This window comes from Dreissena polymorpha, chromosome 13 (genome assembly GCF_020536995.1).
Source record: "Dreissena polymorpha isolate Duluth1 chromosome 13, UMN_Dpol_1.0, whole genome shotgun sequence".
NCBI classification, from domain to species: Eukaryota; Metazoa; Mollusca; class Bivalvia; order Myida; family Dreissenidae; genus Dreissena; species Dreissena polymorpha.
The window spans coordinates 8978442-9001232 of NC_068367.1; the positions used below are offsets into that span (position 1 = coordinate 8978442).

Here is a 22791-nt window from a genome sequence, read left to right on the forward strand (position 1 = left end):
TTTCGTGGCTTAAACAATTACGATCTTCATGATAATTCTTCTATGTTCTTGATATACTAGTATAATAAGACAAGAGCCTGGTACGTGCAGCGTCCAGGCTTTGAACCAAGAGCCGGTCTGGACTTGGCAGTAGGAACACGCATTCATCTGACGTCATTAATCAGGTCAAACCGTCAAGTCATGTTTTCAAACATATGGCGACAAAACATAAATAAACGCATAGATTCAGTACAAGTTATTTATTTATCTTCTCACTGAAATGTTTTGTCACAAAGTCTTGCACAAAAGATGATACAAATATTGTATATTGGTACATTTAGGCCACTTTTACTGGTCCATTCATTCTAAATAGCTACACACAGGCTTACAACGCATTGCATAGAACATTTACCAATCGTTAAAACATTGTATTGCAAATAGATAGCCTACACGTACTAAGAAAATAATGAAACTGGAGTTAAAACATTCAAACAGTTTAATTTTAATAACATTTAAAATTTACAGAACATTTTTCATTTTCAAGTCAGTGAACTAAGTATGAACAGTTTAATTGGTTGGAAAAATAAAAAGACAATTAGAAGGTCTTTAATGAAGATTCGAATCCTCCAACCCCGTCTTTATCAGATGAAACACAATATTCTGACAAGCATTATATTTGTACACCATCAAGCGACATGACACAACACCATTTGGCACGATACAGCTATGTTACATGTTAATACTTTATGTTGATGTCCGAGGCACTCCAAAGCCCCATTATTGTCGTCTACTAATACTGGTCACGTGATTAAAAACGACACTCGTCCTCACATGCACTCGATACAACAAAAGGAAAAACCTAACTATTTGTTTTTATAATATGTATATATAAAAGTGTACTGCAATAATTATTCACATATCAAACATTTTAATATTGAAACAATTAGATTTCACCGTATCAATTTTTTTTAAGTATTGAAACAATTAATTAATTTGAAAAAAGTCTTCAGAAACGAACATATTACAAAAAAAATGGAATAACATTTGACAAGTATAAATAATATCAGTCATACACTAATCAAATAATGGATGGTAAGTGACACATTATGTATGGGTATGAATCCAACATAACGATATCAAGTGAGAAAGAGCTAAATTATCAGGCATCATAATATGATTGAGCACAATGGACAGTTGTATTTGTATTTTCATTACTAATAATCTACAAGCATACAAAACCGATCACCCACTGAAGGAATCTTACAAAATAAATCATCCGATGCAACAATCACATGAAACCAATCACCCACTGAAGCAATCATATTATATAACCGATGAAACACGAAATCAATCACCCAATGAAGCAATCACATTATATAACAAATGCAACAATCACACGAAACCAATAACCCACTGAAGCAATCATATTATATAAATCATCAATTGAAGCAATCATCCACTGAAGCAATCCTTCTTGGCAAGATCCCTTAGGCATGAGCTGACAAATAGATGTAGATAAAAAATAGTTTGCCTATAGCAACATTAACATTCATATAAAATCAATATATACAGATATCAACTGTTGTATTTTTGCAAATTGTAAATTTTTCAAACATAATTTTCTTACTTTCATTTGTTGAACAAAAAATACAGATGCACAAGTTTCGCGTTTGATCAAGAAAACAAATTATTGTCTTGCTTGCTTTAGAAATGTACGAGTTTTTTCTGGAATATTATACAGAATATATTGATCACAATTTTGTTTTTGATTTTGATACAGAATATAGTGAAAGTACAAAATTCTCTAACAATGACCATACAACATTGGGCTATAAGCACAACTCACTGATATACATTTTCCATACAAAGCGATTAATATTTCTAAACTTTATACATATGAATACGATCAAAAACGCTTAAAAAGCTATGCTATTAGTCTCTTGAAAATATTTGTTCAACTCTTCTATATATACATACATAACACCCTATAGGTATTGCTTTGGAAATGTATGGTAACAATTTGGTCCAAGATTGAATGAATGAGAATAATTCCTCAACTGTCATGAATGTTGCTCAATATATACAGATAGTGAATAAAAATTTACACCATAATACCAACACAATCAAATATTCTTTTTATAAGATACTAGTAGGCTAGTTAGCAAATTCAGAGAGCACATGTTACATAAAACATCATTAAGTATTGATATAAATGTTTTACAGTCGCTGTTTGATGCCTTCAAATTCTAACTACCTCTTTGTATAATTAATAAAAAACGCCCATAGAAAAAGACCCATTATTTTTAAAGTAATATTGCGATGTGCACAAACAAATTTAAACTAAAATATAAAAAAATTCCTATAAAAATGAAGGAACAATAGTAAAATAAGTATTATTATAAACATTGGGTGAAACAAAGGTTGGCTAAATATAAGTATATAATTACATAAGTTAAACAAGTAAAATATAAACGTTCTAAAATAAAAATTGGATGAAAACTGAAGATGTTTCTCTGGTTGTAAAAACATTTCATATAAATCTACGATAATGAAAACAAACAGTTTTCGGGTAACACAATCCTAAATTGTGAAATTAAAAATCAGAAATAGTTTTCTTTTACAATAGTTTTAATATTTAAAAGAATAAGTAAATAACTAAATTTGCTGAGAAAATGAAGCTAGCTTATTACAATTGGCTGCATATAGAATTTTAATACATGTAAAAAATCACCAAGTATATTAAATAGAGCTGGTTAATTAAATATCATAATATTTCCTGTAAAATTAACAAAATAAAATGATAAAGTCAGTTGAAGTATATAAATAAATAACAGATAAAACATATTTCTTTTGCATTATAATTGAGACAGAACAAAGAAGTTAGTAAATCTATAGACTAAAATAAATACATGACTACACATAACAAAACAAAAGCAATAATGGGCAATATACTGACAAAATGACAATTTTTTTTATATCTTCACATATAAATTTAACTAGTGTTCTCAAAAAACAATACATGAAATAATAATGTTACATTCACTAAACTAATTGATTATTTTATTCATCTTTTTTTGTTTAAAAATGAAAAGACGAAACTAAGCTTTATTTCAATTCATGAAATAATAATTTGGCATACAAACAGGTGCTGCTGGATTGCTTAGAATCCATGGACATAACACAAAATAATAGACACTTGACAAACATACCATACAAATGTGCCTCGCCCTGGCAAAACAAGGCAGTCTGCACAGGCTAATCTGGGATGCGACTTTCAGCTTGAATGGCATTTTTTGTATTAACCCTTTACCACTTAGATACATATTTTGATACATTTGTAATCCCTTAGAAAGTTAAAATTAATCAAAGGCTTTTCTTACTAGATTTAAGTTTTAAAGGCTTCATTTCCAACCCCTAGATACTGGTGAGCAGCAAACGGCATAAAACCTGAACAGACTGCGAGTTACTCGCAGGCTGTTCTAGTGTTAGGCTGTTTGCCAATAGGCGTATTCACTTTTCTTCTGAGTGGGAAAAGGTTAAAGAAAGTCTCTTTACCATAAAAACCATTTTATGAACATGCATTAAGCCAGGTCATCCCTGAACGAGGCTCAAACACATGGAAGCAAAAACATGTATGACCAATCACAAACATGAACAATAATGTTACAAAATACAAACAAACACAAGAAATAAACTGCAATATACATGTTTGGCACATTCAGAATTCACCAAATGGTATGAGTAGAATACTGAGAAGTACTTTGGCACAGATGGAATAATCCGTGGAGATTTCTCGTACACTCCTATCATAAGAAATTTAAAGAAATATGTTGAAATTTCAACTGCATACACTGTATCTTTCGGAACAATTAAACCTGGTAAGAGCACACAACTGAATTAGTTGAAATTTCAACATTAAACAAAATAAAGTGAGTGATTTAAACATTATCTAACATTTGTGTCGCTACTAAGCACAATAAAACACCAACACATTGTTCGCTACTTAAGATATTATAAAGAACGGACATTAATAATAAAAGTATTCAATCTACATCATGTATCATCATGTTACTCTACATTATTTACAGCAAAAATTAAATACATGTCCATTCACTCTTAACAAGCAGATAAAAACACTGAGTATTTAGGGGTATGAAAACTTGTAATCAAATTCTATTAGCAACCCACATATTTATATTTGTTTCAAAGAACAATCTTTCTTGCTCATCAATATAATGCAAGTAAAAGTTTTTATCTTCTATCTAATAAACATGAAGGTCTTCTTTAAAATTTACAGTAATGTTCATACAATATTACATAGATAATCTTGGCAAGCATTTTGATTTCTTTTGCTCAGTAGCACAAAATAATATACTATTTACTACAGACATAGACATAAAACACGATAGAAACAAACATACATTAACAAAAACGAGACACAACAAATCATAAAATAATTTTACATCATCACCAATATATTGCCCATCATTGTAAGAATTATGAGAATACTGACATGAAAATTGGCACAATCGCAAAAGTGGATTTCAAAATTAATAATATTTTGATATTAAGAGATTTAAACAATTAATATCTTTAATAGAGCCCCTGATGCTATACATGTTTTTTTGTGTGCAAAAAATTGCATATGGATCATTTTGGCACATTCCAGACACAACATTGGTGGAAGACAAAAACTAAATCTCAGCAACATTTCTAGTAACAAAATAGTTGAAGACCAGGAAGTAACATAATATTGGCACAATAGCGGGTTTCAAGTCCTAAAATAATTACACAAGAAATGGCAACATCTGAAAAATCAAATAAATGCACTATCAATTCTCATGTACGGTTACAACACCTAAGGAAGCTCTGTACACATGGAAGAACGCTGAATCTGTTGTCCACACACTGCGTGCAAAATCTGCACGAGTTGTGTCAATCTTTTATTCTACTGTGAGCGAATAAACTACAAACATCTAACATATACAAAACTTACACCTGTATTTTTTTGTTTTCGACTTGACTAGTTACTAAAAGTAAATACACATACTTTGATAATTCTGACACAATGAAAAAATAATTCAAACCTTTTACAAGGCTTTTATTGCACAAAATATAAGAAAATAAAATTATTTGGATGACTCAAAATTTGATATTGTTCAAATGTAGCAAACATGCCAAACTTTTGTTTTCGAGAAAACATAAAACAAATCTTGTAAATTAATGACCAGATACAAATATAGCAAAAAAGTAAGACTAGATCAATCTAAAATGTTGAATATGTATTGCAGCTTGACAGACTAGAACATTAAAAAAGAAATTGCACTTTGACTTAAAACTATAACAGAAATGTGATATCTAATTGTCTAATAACTATAATATCCATTGTACCGAACAAAGGAGAACATTATTTAAAGTGTATTCATTTGGGTTTTTGCAAAACTGACCTATCAAATTAACAGAAGGTGAAATGATTAGCAAATTTCTAGTTCTAAATGAAGTCTATTCTACATGAATCTATAATTAGCAGCGTCTGGGTAAATTCAGCACTACATTAGCACCCTCATTTGGTCCAAGCGCTACCAAGTAAGATCATTGAGTATTAAATATCAGGCTTTCACAAACTATAATTTCAAACTTGTAATCAGTAGTAATTCCTTGTTAGCATACAAAAAAAACATTTAAATGTTTAAATGGCAACTATATTACATTTTTCGAATTAAAACTATCGATCTCTTTTGTTGTTACAAATGTGACGAATATATATAAATCATGTAATGATCATAAAACAGTTTTAAGGAACATGAAGTATTTACAGAGAATGTTCACATACAATGTAACAGTAATGGTCCCATTTTAAAAAGGGTATACATACACAACAAGGATAATCTTTGTCAGAATAAGAGAGACAGGAACAATATCAACAACAAATGCTAAAGATGACTTGATTGAGTCAAACATTAACAAATTCAAAAAGGGAATTTCATTTAGTGGGAATGTTATGCAATTCAAACTTGATTTTTTTATCATGTTATAATAGGACTCAAACAATCAATATAAACATTAATTATTTTACTAAAACTACTTTATTACCACTGTTACTCCAAACAAGCACTATATTGTCAGGGCGCAAAGTATATATTAATATTTTACAGCACATCAATTAATACGACTTTTATCAGCACATGTTCATAGCACTACATTTTCATAGCGTACATTTGAACATTATTGACTAGTTGTAAAAATATCTATCAGATCCATTTATCAATAATGCATGCAAGTTTTACCAGCTTTTTCTTTTATATTTTCATACAGGCCACTATTGTCATGTTTTGCATTACAGCAAAGCTAACACCAACTATTATTTGGCAATGTTTCACCAAATAAAACATGTTTAATTTACTTTTTCAGCCCAATGACTACTTCTTAACATATCTTATTGAAGAGAAACATTATGCATCGTTAATGCAATCAGGGATTTCAATTGAAAACCAGGAGTCAAATGAACCCATGCTTAAAATATCCAGGGGTCACATGCCTTTTTAAAATACTTAAGTTAAGATTAATTCTGTTCCTGAATATTTGCTAAATAGTTGTGAAAGTGTTTTTTGCATAACCATAAGGGAACAACTAAGCTACAATAACAATTTATTTGATATAACATATAGTTTGGAGTTGGCCTCATGTTAATATTTGCATTAAAAAGCATTTAATGTGTAAGAGTCAAAAGTGAAAAAACGTAAAAATGTTGCCATAAAAAAAAGCAGGCTGTGCTTCTATTGAAATCCCCAGACATACAGAAAAAATGCAAGAAAATCTTAAGCACATTAAAAAACGTGTCACTTGGCAGTTTCAGCTGGATGCCTACTTCTTAACATGTCTTAGTGAAGAGAAACATTATGCAATGTTGATTCCATCCTTAAAAAAAAAGCTTGAAAAACTGAAGCTAAGGGACCGGCACACCATGATCACGGAGAATCATGGGAACTCGTGTCATTATCAAGGTCCAGGTCGGTGTCATGCTGGGACGAAGTCTCGTTGTTCGAGTCGGCAGCCATTGCAGGGAAGCAGTAGTTGTAGCGGTGGTTCATGTGTTGGGAGAACGAGCCTGAGTGCGAGAACCGTTTTCCACATTTCTTGCACTGGAACGGTTTCTCCCCACTGTGCAGACGCTTGTGCTCGGTCAGGTGGTGTTTGTGCTTGAACGACTTTGTGCACAGGTCACAGGCAAATGGCCGGGCACCTGGGTATCATAGAGAATTGTGTTAGCTTTCTGGTGAGTTAAAAGAATTGAAGTTTAAGTGTTAAAAAGTCTGTTTATGATATTTTAGCTGTTTCTTCTTAGAATTGGGCTATCTTTCAGGCGAGTTAAATGAAATAGAGATTTTCTAGCAATGAAAATTCAAGAGAGATTGCTTTCATTTATACTAAATTACAAAGACAAACCCGAATACCAAATACTAGTATGTTGGTATAGTACTTATGTAATTAAAATGACAAATACTGAATTGAAGTTGGTGTGTTGATAAGTCTTCATTGATTATTTTCTGTTCTAGCTGTTCCTTCAAAAAGGTGTTCCAGCAACACTGGGGTTGTGAATAAACTGTCCTATAATTTCCTTTTATAACCTTCCTCTGAAGTGTTTAAGAGCACTCTTACATATGCACCATAGATCTTAACTGGCCAAAATTATGCATCAAAAAGAATGTTCCTTTAGTGTTTGTTATTGTTCAAATTGTTTGTGTTGTTTGTCAACGCTATAATACAATTATATCATCACTAGAAGGAAGAGCATTAATATTAACCTCGTCCTGAGAAAAACTGGGCTTACTGCATACGGGTCAAGCATCATTCCAGATTTATCTGTGAAGTCTGCAGGCTCATTAGGGATGACACTTTCTAATTTTTCGTTTAGAGGAATCCCTTGAAAACAAAAATCCATTTTAGGCAGAGAGAGTTATTACTGTTATTTAAGCATGCTTAGACTAATCAGGGACTGAACTTTACACTCATGCTTTAAGCCCAATTTTCCCAGAACAAGGCTCACATTTTATGAGCACTTCTATCTCCACTGACCTGAGTGCTCATACTTGTGTCGGGCGAGGGAGGACTGCTTACTGAAGAGCTTATTGCACTGGTCGCATGCATACATGCCTTCATCCCTGTCCACGCGATGACCCTTCCACGACTTGCGCTTCTTCTTCGAAGGCTGGTCATCGTCCGTTGACTGGGAGTCTTCAAGGTCAAGGTTAACCTCTTCGGCCTCCATCTGAAATCGAACAGTCGAAAACTCCTGACTAGAGTACAAAGGTGGAGTACAATGGAGATGAGCTTTATTTATACTATAATCATATGTGGTGACAATTAAATGTAAATATAAGAGTTTTATTTAATATCTCACAACCTGAAACATCTTGATTGTTTCACTATTATCCTACCTTATATTAAATCTACTGAACACTCCTCTGAAATCAATTGGTTAAAAAACTCCTGACCAGATAACAAAGGAGACAAGGTATTTTACTATTATCATTATGATGACAAGAAATGTTAATAGTAGAATTTTATCTAATATCTCAAAATTGAATTGTTTCAATTTTATCAAGGCCAACATTAAATGTACCACCGTTTTGTTTTCATTCAGGGCTTACTCTGCCATTCGCCAAATTAGCCAATGGCTACATATTGACCTATTTGACTGAAGAAAATTCTGGCTTCTTACTTTTTTGACTATATTCATACTACAATCAGGAGGATTAATTGGTGTTTCTTTCAACTGCCTTAATAAAATATTGATCAATATTAAATGTTTCCGCTATTGCAGCCATAGACCCCATCATCTACTCCTCCATTGGAAGAGTGCACTTATCTAACAGTTGGGACAAAAGCCAGAAATGTTTGGAAACAATACTGTCACTATCAATCACTTTAAAACTTATCAAATGGTTCCATCCAAACATACTCACAATACCAGGCAAAACTTGTTCACCATCAATACTATAAATCATCGCTGTAAATACATCATTACAGCCGGAGGTAAATCAATACTCTTATTTCCATGGCAACCATTTTGACAAATTTCAATATTTGCACAGGAATATTTTGAGGTTGTTGTTCCTATCGGAAAAGAAAAACCTTTCTTATCGGATAGAGTCCAAACACGTACACAGAATCATGGGAGCAAATGCATAATTAATAAGAGTAGCCATTAGAGGCTTCTCGCTTGTGTCACTGAGACATATAGAATTACAAAAAGCTTTTAGCATTATAAAACAATCAAAAACTGTCCCATGAAGATTCGGAAGATCGATCCAAAAAACGGGCCAGTTGATTATGGAAAAACAACAGTTACCATGTGTTCTGTTGCAATCTGGTAATACAGTTTTTATATGAACATTTTTCAATATAAAAGATATCTTTATGTGTAAATCTTCTAATAAAGAGTATGGGACATTGTGATATTCTATTCTGTTGACCAACACCATGCAAAATCTGTATTTGCTATTAAAATATTTTTAATACGCAATATTTTGTTTGATCTTATCTGAGACTTTATCGCTTTTATATATATTAAACAATAAAACAAGTTTTCTAAATGTCAGTTTACTCTTTTTATGTCATTTCTCTTTCTTTTTCACATTCCAGCACAAACATTTTGTCATTTTATGCAGTAGATGTATACTTTCAAAATACTGTTAACAATTCACACTACTTATATGCATCTCAATGATGTTAGTTTGATGACGAAGAGCCCTGTATGAGATTGTGACTGATAGCTACTCTACGCGATAGGGTGATAGGGGTCACTAACAACACACCACAAACTGGCCAGGCTGGTTGACCAACGATAGATGTGCAGTCTTAGTTGTGTTAATAAACCAACATAAACCATTCAAATACTGACATGCAGAAATGCCTTGATGCACTAACTTAACATGCCGAGTAGATCTCAACTGCATCAGCATACTCATATCTTTCGTTGATACAATAGTACCCCACTCAACTCTCAATGCCATTGAATGAATTATTGGTTGCTTGAAGATGCTTTGTGTCTACATACATGACGTCACATCAAGAGCATGTAACTAGTTCAGGTAAGTTCAATTAAGTTACATTCAATTGAGGTACATGTACATTCAATTGAGATATGTTCAATTGTGGTACATTCAATTAAGGTACATTTAATTGAGGTACATTCAATTGAGGTACATTCAATTGTGGTAAGTTCAAATGAGGTATGTTCAATTGAGGTACTTTTATGTGGCCACAAAATGTGAAAGGGGTGCAAAAAAAGCTTGGTGAACAACCAGTGAACCACTAAGGTAAGGCAAACACAGACTGGGGTGGGGCAATGTGATCTGGTGAAAACATGGGGGTAGGGTAAAGACAACCAAATCACAATGACAAAGCAAACTGTTATAAGTTGCATTCTGTCTTCACAGTTTTGAAGAAAATCACAAATAAGAGATTACAAATCTGGTACTAGTGATCTTCCTTATTTTAAAGTCAAAATGTACTGAGGCAGTCATTTTCTTGATACAAAAGTTAGGACAAATATATTTTAAGAAAATATTAAATACTGGTGTGTCATAGGCATATACCTATCATGGCTTAAACATTTAAATTTTATCGAGGAAGACACAAATTGTGCAAAGATGAATACAAATTGATGCAACATTACCACATGAGAGCTAAACTAATTGATCTCATCTCACTCAGCACATTGGAAAACATGTCAAACACATCAAGCAGTACATTCCACATATCTCAATAAAGACTATTTTTCAAAATAAATATGATGGTGGTCTTTTTTGTATCAAATATATAAGACTAAATTAAGATTTAGTCATTATTTATCAGACATTGTAATTTTGAAATAATAATGAATAGAAAATATGCAACAGTGTTTTTTTATGTTATAATTATTAATCTGTTATTAAATTAATTGAGATATATGGATAAAGGACAGAGCTAACACTATGCTAAAAAAATATCTCCCCAAATATTAATTTTCACATTTTAATTGGATTTAAAAAAAATAAATGATTAATTCAATTTAAGAAAAGAGATAAAAACCCACTTTATATTTACAAATTGTACAATCCCCAATTCGTCTTAAAAATAGCCGAAAAAATCAGCATGAGCTCTGCAAAGTTTGTTAAAAGTGTAAATAAGTGTAAAAAACCAGCCTGATACGAACATAGCATTCTACCTGTCTCCACGTCTTCTTGCGCAGTCGCTTTGGTTTGCTGGACATGTTGGCGGCTTGCTGTGCTGCCTCCGCAAGCGTTGCAAGGTTGTGAGTGGCGATATTATGGGTAAGCTCATCGTGATCGAAACTATCCCCCGAGCAATCGTCTCCGTTTGAACCCTGGTGGGATGATAAAATGTTTTGGGAGAAGTCAGTTTTACTTTGATGACTTTTGCTTGAAGTGTTTCCCTCGATTGAACCATGGTGGGACAAAATGCTACGGGGGTAGTTAGTTTCACTCATATAACTTTCACTCAAAATATTCCCATTATTGGACTGGTTTTGGTTAAATAGTGCACTGATGGCACTACATGTAGTGGTGGAGGGCATTGCCTCGGAGTAAGTCACACTGGGTCTGTACGACGGCTGCTTTAGGACTGCAGCACTGTGCTGGTAGTGAGACTGCAAGGTCAAGGCCAGTCCAGAGGGCAGGGCGCATGTCGGGAACATGCCTTCCTGCTGCATGTACTTGAAGATTGGGGAGTCCTCAAATGTCTTGCTAACTGTGGTGATCAGCTTTTCAGTGGAAATGGGCTTATCAGTCACAGTCTTTTCCTCTGATTGTTCCCTCTTCATGCTTAGGTTCAAGACCTGATCTTCTAAACTCTCGGGTGTTGTCTGTCGTGAAGTGCTTCCGCCATGGGCTTGCGGTGGTGATCTACCAACACTCAGATCCAGTGGTGCTGCAGTTTCCCCAAGTCTGTGGGCAACATGCGCTGGCAAGTGGTCTACCATGGAGGAAGATGCTTTTAACTGGTTCGTGAACAGCTTTGGTACGTTTGGAATGTACGTCGGTGACTTTGAGATGTCTCTCTCATGAGCGCTATTCCCTAATGCTGGTTCACGGCCATATTTCCTTTCCCTCGCTCTCATGTTCTGAAACCACACCTGCACGACTCTCTTCGGAAAGCCGATCTTGTTTCCCATGCGAATGAGCTCGAACTTTCGTGGTCTTGGATTTAGGACGTATTGCGATTTCAGGTAACTCTGCTGTTCCTCCGTGAACTGAGTACGAATTCTCATGTTCCTCTCGTCAATAGAGCAATCTGAATCCTTGTAGATTTCCTCCACCTCTTCTTCATCCGATGCATTCTCTGTGTTGCAATTGGTCGTTGACTCCACATGACTCACGTCCGACACGGTGCTGTGGGGTGACTGGCATGACTCAATGTTGCCACGGTGATGAATGGTGACCTCCTTGTTCTGCTTGCACAGGTATCGTTCATGCTGATGAAGGCTGATGGGACTGTCAAAGCTCTCGTGGCAGAACTGGCAGGACAACTGCTTTTGCTTGAAATTTTTCTCAAAGGATTCATCTGGATCTGATTTTGTTGTGGTGTCAACTTCGCTGCACTCTGTCCCATCTAGCTTTTGCACAGACTTTAAGGGTTCTTTCCCAGCAGACTGGATATCGCTTTCTTGGACAGAAGTCAGCTGTTTTGTGTTGGAATTTACATCGGGAGTGATCTGTTCTTTGGGTGACCGGCCACTACAAGTTGCAGGTTCCTGGCTTGGTGTCTGATTCTCCCGTTTCATTTGGTTACCATGAGAACCAGGTGTGAGGCTCCGCCTGGATGGTGTTTGTGGACGGGAACTGAACACGCTTGCCGGTGACACAGATCGGCCGGAATGACTCTGCGGGGAGAAGCTTCGAGTGGACTGACTGTGCGGCGAGACACTTCGGGTAGACCGGCTGACAGCAGATGACACGCTACCAGAGTGGGATGGGTGGGGAGAGGCTATGCTGGAATCTGTATTAGTTATATCGCTTGACTTCATTCCCGCCATTATGGATGCCATGGAAATGTGAGCCAAAAGTGGGGGTGGCGTGTACATCGGATGAAGGAATCCGTCTGGCGAGGCAAACATGTGCGGCGGGTAAAAGAAGGATTGAACCCCTTTCTGCTGAGCGTAGGCGTGAGGCATGAATGGCGGCTGATGTGCAATAGAGACCGTTACCGATGACAATGGTGGCCTTGGAAACTGGGACATGACATTGGTAGGTACATTCTTTGGACTGTTTTCCTGCAATCCCTGACTGGTGTTGCCATGGTTACTGTGGTTTCCATGGTTACCAGGCTGGTTACCTTGGTGACAATCTCTGGAACGACTTGCTGACAATCCCCAGCACTTCTTGGACGTTGTGTGGCTGGAGAATGACCCAGAGTGAGAGAATCGCTTGCCACAGTTGTTGCACACAAAGGGCTTCTCACCAGAGTGGATACGGACATGCTCCTGCAAAAGGATTATATTGATAATTCATGTAGTAAAAAGCATTTTTTTTATAGATAAAACTTAGGATACATGCTCTCGCAAAAACGTCAAACACTTAACACCCATTTACTCTTTTCACACAAATGTGTAGTATGCATTGGACATTTAAGTTATCATTAAATGTTCATCATTGTTTGAGCAAATGGGGACCTGTGTCCGCCAAATTTATGTTCCTCTGATGGATAATTACCTTGAGATGATGTTTGAACTTGAAGGCTTTCCCACACTCGGGGCACTTGAACTTTCGAAGGTCAGTGCTCTCGTTATGACTGATCATGTGACGTTGGAGACGATACACATTTGCAAACGTCTTGTTACACACGCTGCACACCTACAACGATATATTTATTCAAACTAATTATTATATATTGTCACAGTTAGAAAATAGTTTCTTAATTCTTACAAATGTTATTCACATAAAAAAAGTAATATACTAAACCATTTGATCAAGCAGGGGAAGAAGGACATCCAACAAATCAATATTATTTTTCTTATTTACTGCAATAATCAAGGTAAATGCAAATGATGCTTAAATTCATTTTATGTTATAAAATGAGTGTTTAAAAGACGAAATAACTTATAAATACATGAAAAATATTTGAATACTAATGAATCATATTTTTCTTAATTTGCATACGCAAAAATTATCTTGTGTTCATTAATGTTATTCATTTTTTTGTTTGGGCGTACCTGAGATGTTGGCGAGTGCAGGGTCAGGTGCTTGTCGAGCTGGGACTTCTGGTGGAATGTCTCATCGCACTTCGGGCACATGAACTTGAGGGGTTTGTCCGCATGGGCCTCGCGCATGTGGTCCCGCAGGACAATGGCCCGCTGAAAGGTCTGGGGGCAGTGCATGCACTTGAGAACTATCTCCTCCTCCTCACTGCATCCTTCTATAAGGCAAAGGCAATGCTATCTAGAATAACTCGGGTAAAAAACCAATCAATTATACATTATAGAATAACTCGGGTCGAGAACCAGTCAAAAGATCATTATATCTCTGTGATGTTTGGAAAAAAAATCCACAACAAAAAGTTACTATTCAAAAGCCTGCATTTTTATTGTAAAACATCAAGAGGCAATGCAATCGAAATGGTTAAGGCCGTAAGTTTAGACTATGCACACCTTCATCATTGGTGTGATTCTTTGTTATTAGCTGATGAATCAAGAAGTACAGATATAGCAAACCTTCATTATTGGCGTTATCCTCGGAGTCGCTCACTGGTTCAGGGTAAATAACTGCAGTGTCACCACGGTTGAGAAGCTCAGCAATACGGGCATCCTCGCTGTGTTTGATGCGCGATGAAGAGCTCCCATGGGAGATAACCTCGCGACTTGTGGAGTCAGGGGTTGCAGACTTGATCTCTGCAATATGCAATATGTTAGTAATAGTAATTGTTTTGCTTAAATAATGTTATACTTATATTATAAAAGCCCACATAAAATCACATATTTAACATTTCTTATTTTTTTGTCCATGCGTATTTCACTTTGCTTGTTATGGCCATCGTTAATATATGAGATTCATCCATTATCTTCATGCATTTCTTCCCATTTGCTTTCTTTAAAAGCACTTAGTCTTGACATTTTCTGTTCTCACATCTTTTTTCTTTAAATTATGGGCCACTTGACCACACAGGCCACTTGAAAATAGACCATTAATATGTATTATTTATAAACTATTTCATTCATTAACAGTTGTTAACTTCAATGCAACATACAAATAAAACGTTCCTACCTCTCAAAATTGCAGCAACTTTTTCCTCTGGAGTCTCGAAAATGATTTTCTTTTCTGTTTCAGCAGTCATTGGTGTTGTTTTTTTCTCCTCGACACTGTTGTCATGGTCCTCAGTCCCATCATCATGGCAAGCGTTGCCAGGTAAAATTATCTTGTTTTTGTTGTCGTCAAGGGCTGCATCATCTGCATCTTCCCCCTCCTCCCCATTCTCCACTGGAAGTACACACACAATTCATGTTTTATGTTTAAACAACTTGATTTTTATAATAAAAAACATGCATGCTCTATGCAATTGTTTATTATTTACATGGCTCCTAATTGTGATATTCAACTTGTGCTTTAAAATTTCAAACACATTATTTTCAGTAACAATCACATGATATGATAGCTGTTAACAGCGCCGAAATAAACAATAGCTTATTCAGAGACAAAACAGACGTCGACTATTGTCCTCGTTGATGAGTGTGACAGTGAGAACGGGATTACCGTAAGTTTCATATACCTATCTAAAGCAAATTTTTAGGTAGGATAAAGATTTCAATTTTTCAATTATTTCTGTGATAAAAGCATTCTCTATATTGGTCTGAAAAAAAAACTGAATCAATGAGCATATTCCCCCAAAAAGGCCCTTTATCCACACACAAAGATTTATGAACCTTTTTAGTCCTTTTTACCGAGTACTTTTTAGTCCCATGATCCAGATGTCACTTATTTCAGTCATCAAAACTATCACATTTTTTCTCACACAAACATTTTGCTCTCTATCTACACATGGGTGTGATTTACGAACCACCTCAGGGGAGGATAATGCCCTAACTCCCTTACAACATGGTTCATCTGAACTCTTTTTTTATATATTCCAGATAAGGTTACAACTATTTGTAAAATTAATTCATTGAAAGGAAGGAAATAAGCTGAGAGGAAAAATCACACCCCTGCTTCATAATAAGTCATCAATTTTGCTTAAGTTCCGTTTGAGTTATTGCGAGATCCACATTTTTCTGACAGAGAAACAAAACTGAAAAAACCCTTTACCACGGAGATACGTATTTTGATGTGTTTGTAGTCCCTTAGAAAGTTTAATTTAATTTAAGATCTTTCTTACTAGATTCAAGTATTTATATTAGGCTTCATTTCCAACCCTTAGATACTGATGAGCAGCAAAGAGCATAAAACCTGAACAGACTACGAGTTACTCGCAGGCTGTTCTGGTTTAATGCTGTTTGCACATAGCCATTTTCACTTTGCCTCTGAGTGGGAAAGGGCTACACACTACCTTCTTTCCACATACTAGGTTTCATCAACCTAGCTTATGTCATTTTTAAGTTATAGCATGGTGCAATTCTTAGTTTTCACTTATATATGTAACCAAAGAAACCACAATTTGGTCTAACCAAAACTTACCAAAAAATAATGTGCATATTCCCAACATATAGCCCACTGTCAATATACTAAGTTTCATTCACATAGCTTAAGAATATTCATAATTTTTTCAGGATCCAAATTTTTGGGAAAATATTGAGTAAATATGCAGATAAAATTAACAATTAATTATGTTTTTTGATTATTACCAAACAATTCAAAACAAATGATCCCAACTTTAATATTTTCAAAATGTAATCTTTATCTGTATTTATTCCTATTTCCAAAAGGTCCTTAAATTATAGCAATACATATTGAAATCAGCCTCAATCTTACAAAATGCAACATTTAATTTCCCTGACTAGACACAATAGACTCATGGTCTACCAAACTTAAGATTGAACTTATGTAGGGTCAATTGATCAAAAAGTTTAGAATTAACTTGTTTAGGAGAAAAGGTATCAACATTAATTCAATTTGTCTGAAAGCTGGTTTATACCTGGGGCCAGGTAGCATCCTTTTGAAACTTTATGTGAATTTAAATGAAACAGGCTGGCAAACAAATGAAGCAATTATAGAACAAATTCCGTTCTGGTCCATACACCTTTTTGTTAAATGAATACCTTAACATTTTATAGGATCAAAGACATTGATGTATTACAAGCATGACTTGAAATTAGACCTTCACCTCTGAAACTTAAACAAGAAAATATGTACATTTTAAACAATGTTAGCAAGAAAAGTTATTGAAACTTTACTCAATAGATTGATATACTCTATTTCTAAAACACTGACAATACTACAAACCTTCAACTAAATCCCTCCTTAGCTGTTGAATAAATGTCTGACAACCTCGAAAATCTCTGCACAATCCAAATCTAAACATTTTCCCAGACAATTATATTTTACAGCGAGAGAAAACTCATGAAAAGTTAGAATAATGTCCTCAACAGATATCTAAAACAAGCCACTTCAATTTCTGCAGTAAAGTGTCTCTCAAACAAGCCTGTCATCAGATTTAAAGTCTTTTCATATCAATTATTGAACAGTTGCTGCGGTTATGCGAAAAAGACCTTACAATAATGATCACCTATCAGGTATCTTGGTTTTAACATCTGAAACCTATAAATGAGTAAAGCGAGCAACCAATGGGATCACTCAATACCTGTCATCTTTGATTTGTATTGGTCAAAACACCTAACCAATACTGAATCAGTTAATGCTACCTGTACAAATCAGCTAAGACACCAGCATTACCTGTGAGTGTGGAGGCGTGGCTATCCCACTATTCTCCTATAGCGATCCTTCACTACCATAACCTTGGTAACAAACATTGATTTTTCCCCATATAAAGAAGGTAACGGATAATGAACCGACATCAGATATAAACGGCTCATGTATGCATGGAGACATTTAGAGGAGACCTTATAAGCATTATCACTGTTACTCCAGAGCCAATCGATTCTATGAATAGACCATGTACCGGTATTAAAGAAAAGGCTAAGGTCCAATATTGGAATCTTGTATTGCATGTCACTGTATATACCAGTATATTTAATTCATTGTTTACCTCGTGCTATTAAAATTTACATAATATTTACAATTACAATTTGTGCAACATGAACAACAAAAATTCTATCACAAAATATTTTATTTTTTTATTTAAAAATACACTGCAAAAAGTGTTATAACAAGATTTTTTTTTCATCAAAATTTTAATAATACAGTATGTGTTGACTCAGTGAAAAGCTACAAAAATTAGCAAAACTAATTACCACGCCATCCTGGATCTAAATCAATCCATTAAGTTGATGAACAATTTCAAGGGGTTAGGGATAAAATGACATCAAGGATATGGCCCTTAAAGAATAGACAAGCTGTATGTGCAGACAAACAGTAGAAAAATCAAGAATCCTGCAAGCACATATCCTGTCAGAAGTTTAAATGATTAAGCAATTAATAGTTAACTAATCTTTTGAGCAAATACCACTTCATGACAACTTCCTAGTCCTGAAATGCTCCTTTGTAAAACTAAACTGAGTCCATTGTTTCAATCACATTTGGAGACTGCCTGTGCAAATACAGGCAAGCCAATAAGGTAAGTGGTTTTCTCATAAAGAGTGTGAACAAGAGACCCTTGGACCCTACTGTCTAATTAGTTGGTGACTGCACAGATTAAATCTAAACCAGGACCTGTCAACAATTTTCTTTCTTCATTCATTTTAAAGGCTTGATGTATATGCAATGGCCTTTAAACCTTTAAATTTAAGTGTGTAAACACTGGTTCTGACTGTGGGCACAATATTCGTTCCCTTAAATTCTTATAAATTAAAGTAGTTGTATTATTAAAAGACCATACATATTTTATAGACTGATTTAATTGTGTATTAAATTACTGTAGAACACTTTTGTAGACATTTGATCATTAATAGCATTTTAAAAATGACAAAAGTAGGTTCAGATACATGATTTTGGCATATAGATATGGACTTATAACAAACTCATACACTGCAAAACATGATTATTTCCACATAGACATATTTAAGCTAAGCAGTACATTGTATAACTGTGTACAACTAAGTGAGTTATATGCCATTTGCCTATTTGTTAGTGTCCCAAAAATAATAATTTAAGTTATTATATTTTTTTTAGTTTTTTTTCTTAAGTGCATAGCGGACACCATAATTTTGTTATTAAATTGAACAAACTAATTAAGGACATAACCTTTTTCCTCCCCCATCTCATCCACCTTAGACTTTAACATTATTTATTTTTGATGATAATTTTTGTATTAAATTGATCTAAAGTACAAATGCTTATTCTTGTTCATCATGTATTAACCCTTTACCACTTAGATATGTATTTTGACGCATTTGTAGTCCCTTAGGAAATTCCATTTAATCAAATACCTTTCTTACTAGAAGTTTTAAAGGCTTCATTTCCAACCCTTAGTTGCTGATGAGCAGCAAACAGCTTAAAACCTGAACAGAATGCAAAATACTCTCAGGCTGTTCTGGTTTTATGCTGGTTGCAAAAGCCATTTTCACTTAGCTTCTTATGGGGAAAAGGGTTGACAACAATCTACATACATGTATTTCATAAATTCAAAAAAAATATTCTGTTTTTTATATTTTGCAATAAATCATTTAAAATGGTTCTTATGCCATATGTGGCCCACCTAGTCCAGACCAGAGATGTCTTGTCCACTATTGAGACCACAAAACATTGCAAGACTTACTGCATACAGCAGACTGCATGTAACTCCTGGCTAGACTGTACAATAGCACAGGCACTGTTAGAGCTAACCTGGCCTCATATGGCATAAGACCCAGTTTAGCATAACCCGGCTCATTTATCAATTGTTTGAATTTATACATTGAACTTATATCATGACTTGACTTTTATTGTAACTTGCTTTAAGGAAAACAATTTTGGTCTAAAGCAATTCAAACGCAATAAAAATATTGATTATATTAATTTTGGTCTCAAGATATTTAAATGCAATAAAAAATTGTATAAAAGAACACTTAAATCAAACAAGGGAAGAGAAAATAAAAACAAATCAAAATGTAATTTTTCTTAATTGTTGCAATAAGCATGGTAAATGCAAATTATGCCAAATTGAGTGTTATCATTATACAGAGCTATTTAAGTGTCCAAATACAAACTATTACTTTGTACATAAATGCATAATATTTTATCATTTCGACAACTTTTATATTTAGATTTAATAGGTATAATCTGCAGTACATTAGCCTTTATAATACAATTGTTATTAAATAAAGTTAAAAATACATCAAATATTAGTAAATAATTGTATACAAAAGTGACACTAAAAAGTACATTATTTAGAACCCATAATATTTTTTAGATAAATCAAACAGGCTTTAAAAGAACACTTTGATCAAATAAGGGAAGAGAATTTTTTTTTTAATTAAATATAAAATATAATAAAATAATTAACATACTGCTGAGTCTGTGCAAATGGTTCCAACATTGCACATGGTCTTGTGAAAGTGAAAAAAGTCTTGTCATAGCATAGTTAAAACTTTGCATTACATCCATATTGCAAACACCAAACACATCTGACACTCCAATAGATAACTTGAGTTTTCGTTAGCTCATACGCCTATGAGGCAACAGAAGCAACAAAGAAACTTATAAACAATTTTAAATTTCTCATAAAATCCCCAGTGGCACAAAAGCCCTATCTCCATGGAGACCTGTCATAAGTCGCTGATTCTATGATAACATGCAGGCTTTCTCACCGAGACTAGGTAGAGACACAATCTACCTAGCAATGCCACCTAGCTTTATCATGGCCCCTTAAAACGTAATGGTTCCCCTTTTTATCTGCACTATGTCTAGAGAAGTCTTGAACAGCTTGGAACCAGACAACCCCTGTGTCTTTGTTTCCAGGAGTTGGTGTCAAGGTATGCCCCACTACATTCCTAGCTTCCCACCAATGGGAGCAAAAGAAATTAATGTCTAGAAGTGAAACTATTACGATTTTAATTACCAGCACATGTGAACACCTCAGCGCTTAGAACTTTCTCACAGACACCTGTGCAGCAAAGGGATTTGAAGACCGGGTCACACAGAGTGCCACAGGTCAAAGCATAATCAATCTTAATTACCTTACATTGCCACTGACACAAAGGTAAACAGGTGAGCTAAAAAGGAAATACTTTAGAAGTATTAGCCAAAATATAGTTGTGCATTATGCGAGCAATCTATTAAAGCATGTAGGTGGAAACCTGGTTTTAATGTTAGTATTTATGTCATTTTTTCCTCATGGAAATTGCAAGCTACTGGGAGAAAATGAGTGTCATGTTACCAGAGCGCAAAAGCTGATCACAGACTTTCTCACGGTGGCAGATAGGAGTCTTGAGAATGGAACGCAGGCTACTGTTCCTGTTGATGATGGAATAAAGGTGTATGTGAGTAATTTTGGCGGGACTCAACTTGTCTTTGTTTGTCTGCTACGCTTGGAAAGGTGTGATAGTCTGGCTCCCCATCATGTTTTGAAATGCCTCTTTTTTCAGGAGGCATGGCATATCAGCGTTTGATTTTAAAAGTTAAAAAGGTTAAAATGGAATTATGACACCTTTTAAACTGTTTTATGCTGAAATTGGGTCATATTCTCCGAAAACAAATAGCTACAGTCAGGACAACCTATTTTATGCCCTAATTCAATTTGGATCTCTGAGTGTAACATTGACATTAAGGTCAAGGATGTTAAAACTTGAGCAACGGGTCTTCTTATAAAGGTGGTCATTGTGATATGTTAATTTTAAATTGCATGTTGAATTAGAAATTAATGTCCGAAGGTGCTCAGATGCGCGCAAGCACAAACACATACACTAAACTATGGTGACTGCTAAACTGATCTTTCAGCCAGCGATCTCAACCAAAATAGTAAATCCATCCGTAAATATTTAAATTACAATAGTAAGAAACCATAAAAGTTAAAACATATCATTTTCAGGGCTTTTACTAACAATTGTTTTGTTAACTGTTTAGCCTATTCAATATTACAATATATTATGTTGTAGGCTGTACACGCTGTGAGTTTTTTGTAAAATGCCTCAATAGTGTAAAAATATTATGCTCATCATCCTTACATTTGCCCAATGACAGCAAGCTTACATTTTCCCAATGACAGCAAGCTCGTGCTGCCTTTTGTGATTCAACTTCATAGTTACCAATAAAACCTTTCATTACATCCTGTATTTTCTGCATAATACTGAATAGGGACCTTTTTGTTCTTTTGTCTGATATTGTTTATTGGAAATGCTTCATATTTTGTCTTATTTGATCTTATATAGTTAAAAAACAATGTGCCGATAAATTCCAGAAGCAACACCTGTTTTTGCAAACAGAAAAAAAGAAAATACATAAAATAAACAAGTTAGTTGTAGAATGAATAGTTTCAAGGCATTTTGATACAAAATGTATTGAACCACTGCTAACAACTATGATGAAGGTTCATTGCCAAGCGCAGCATCCCAACATGATCCCCTCCTGAGAGGGGTGGCCAGTCAAACAAACACAACTGTTCCAATGAATCATAGCAAAACATTCAACAGGAGTCGGTAAACATGACATGCCCACATGGTTGCTCAAAATTAATTTAAACATTTATTTACACAAACTCTTGGAATGTCCCAGGGGAAAAAAATACATT

At 34.6% G+C, this 22791-nt stretch overlaps 1 protein-coding gene across 2 annotated transcripts in view; it reads right to left on the reverse strand.

The window, feature by feature from the left end:
* Positions 1–224: 224 nt before the first annotated feature.
* Positions 225–22791, reverse strand: part of LOC127855473 (zinc finger protein 1-like) — a 49645-nt gene continuing 27078 nt past the window's right edge. For both annotated transcript variants that reach the window (XM_052391063.1, XM_052391062.1), the window contains exons 2-8: positions 15243–15455; positions 14693–14869; positions 14195–14397; positions 13695–13835; positions 11180–13465; positions 8056–8248; positions 225–7222 (exon numbers count right to left, since the gene is read on the reverse strand). In XM_052391063.1, the coding sequence (XP_052247023.1) occupies positions 6948–7222; positions 8056–8248; positions 11180–13465; positions 13695–13835; positions 14195–14397; positions 14693–14869; positions 15243–15455 (3488 nt within the window). In that variant the 3' untranslated portion in view covers positions 225–6947. The remainder of the gene's footprint in view (positions 7223–8055; positions 8249–11179; positions 13466–13694; positions 13836–14194; positions 14398–14692; positions 14870–15242; positions 15456–22791) is intronic.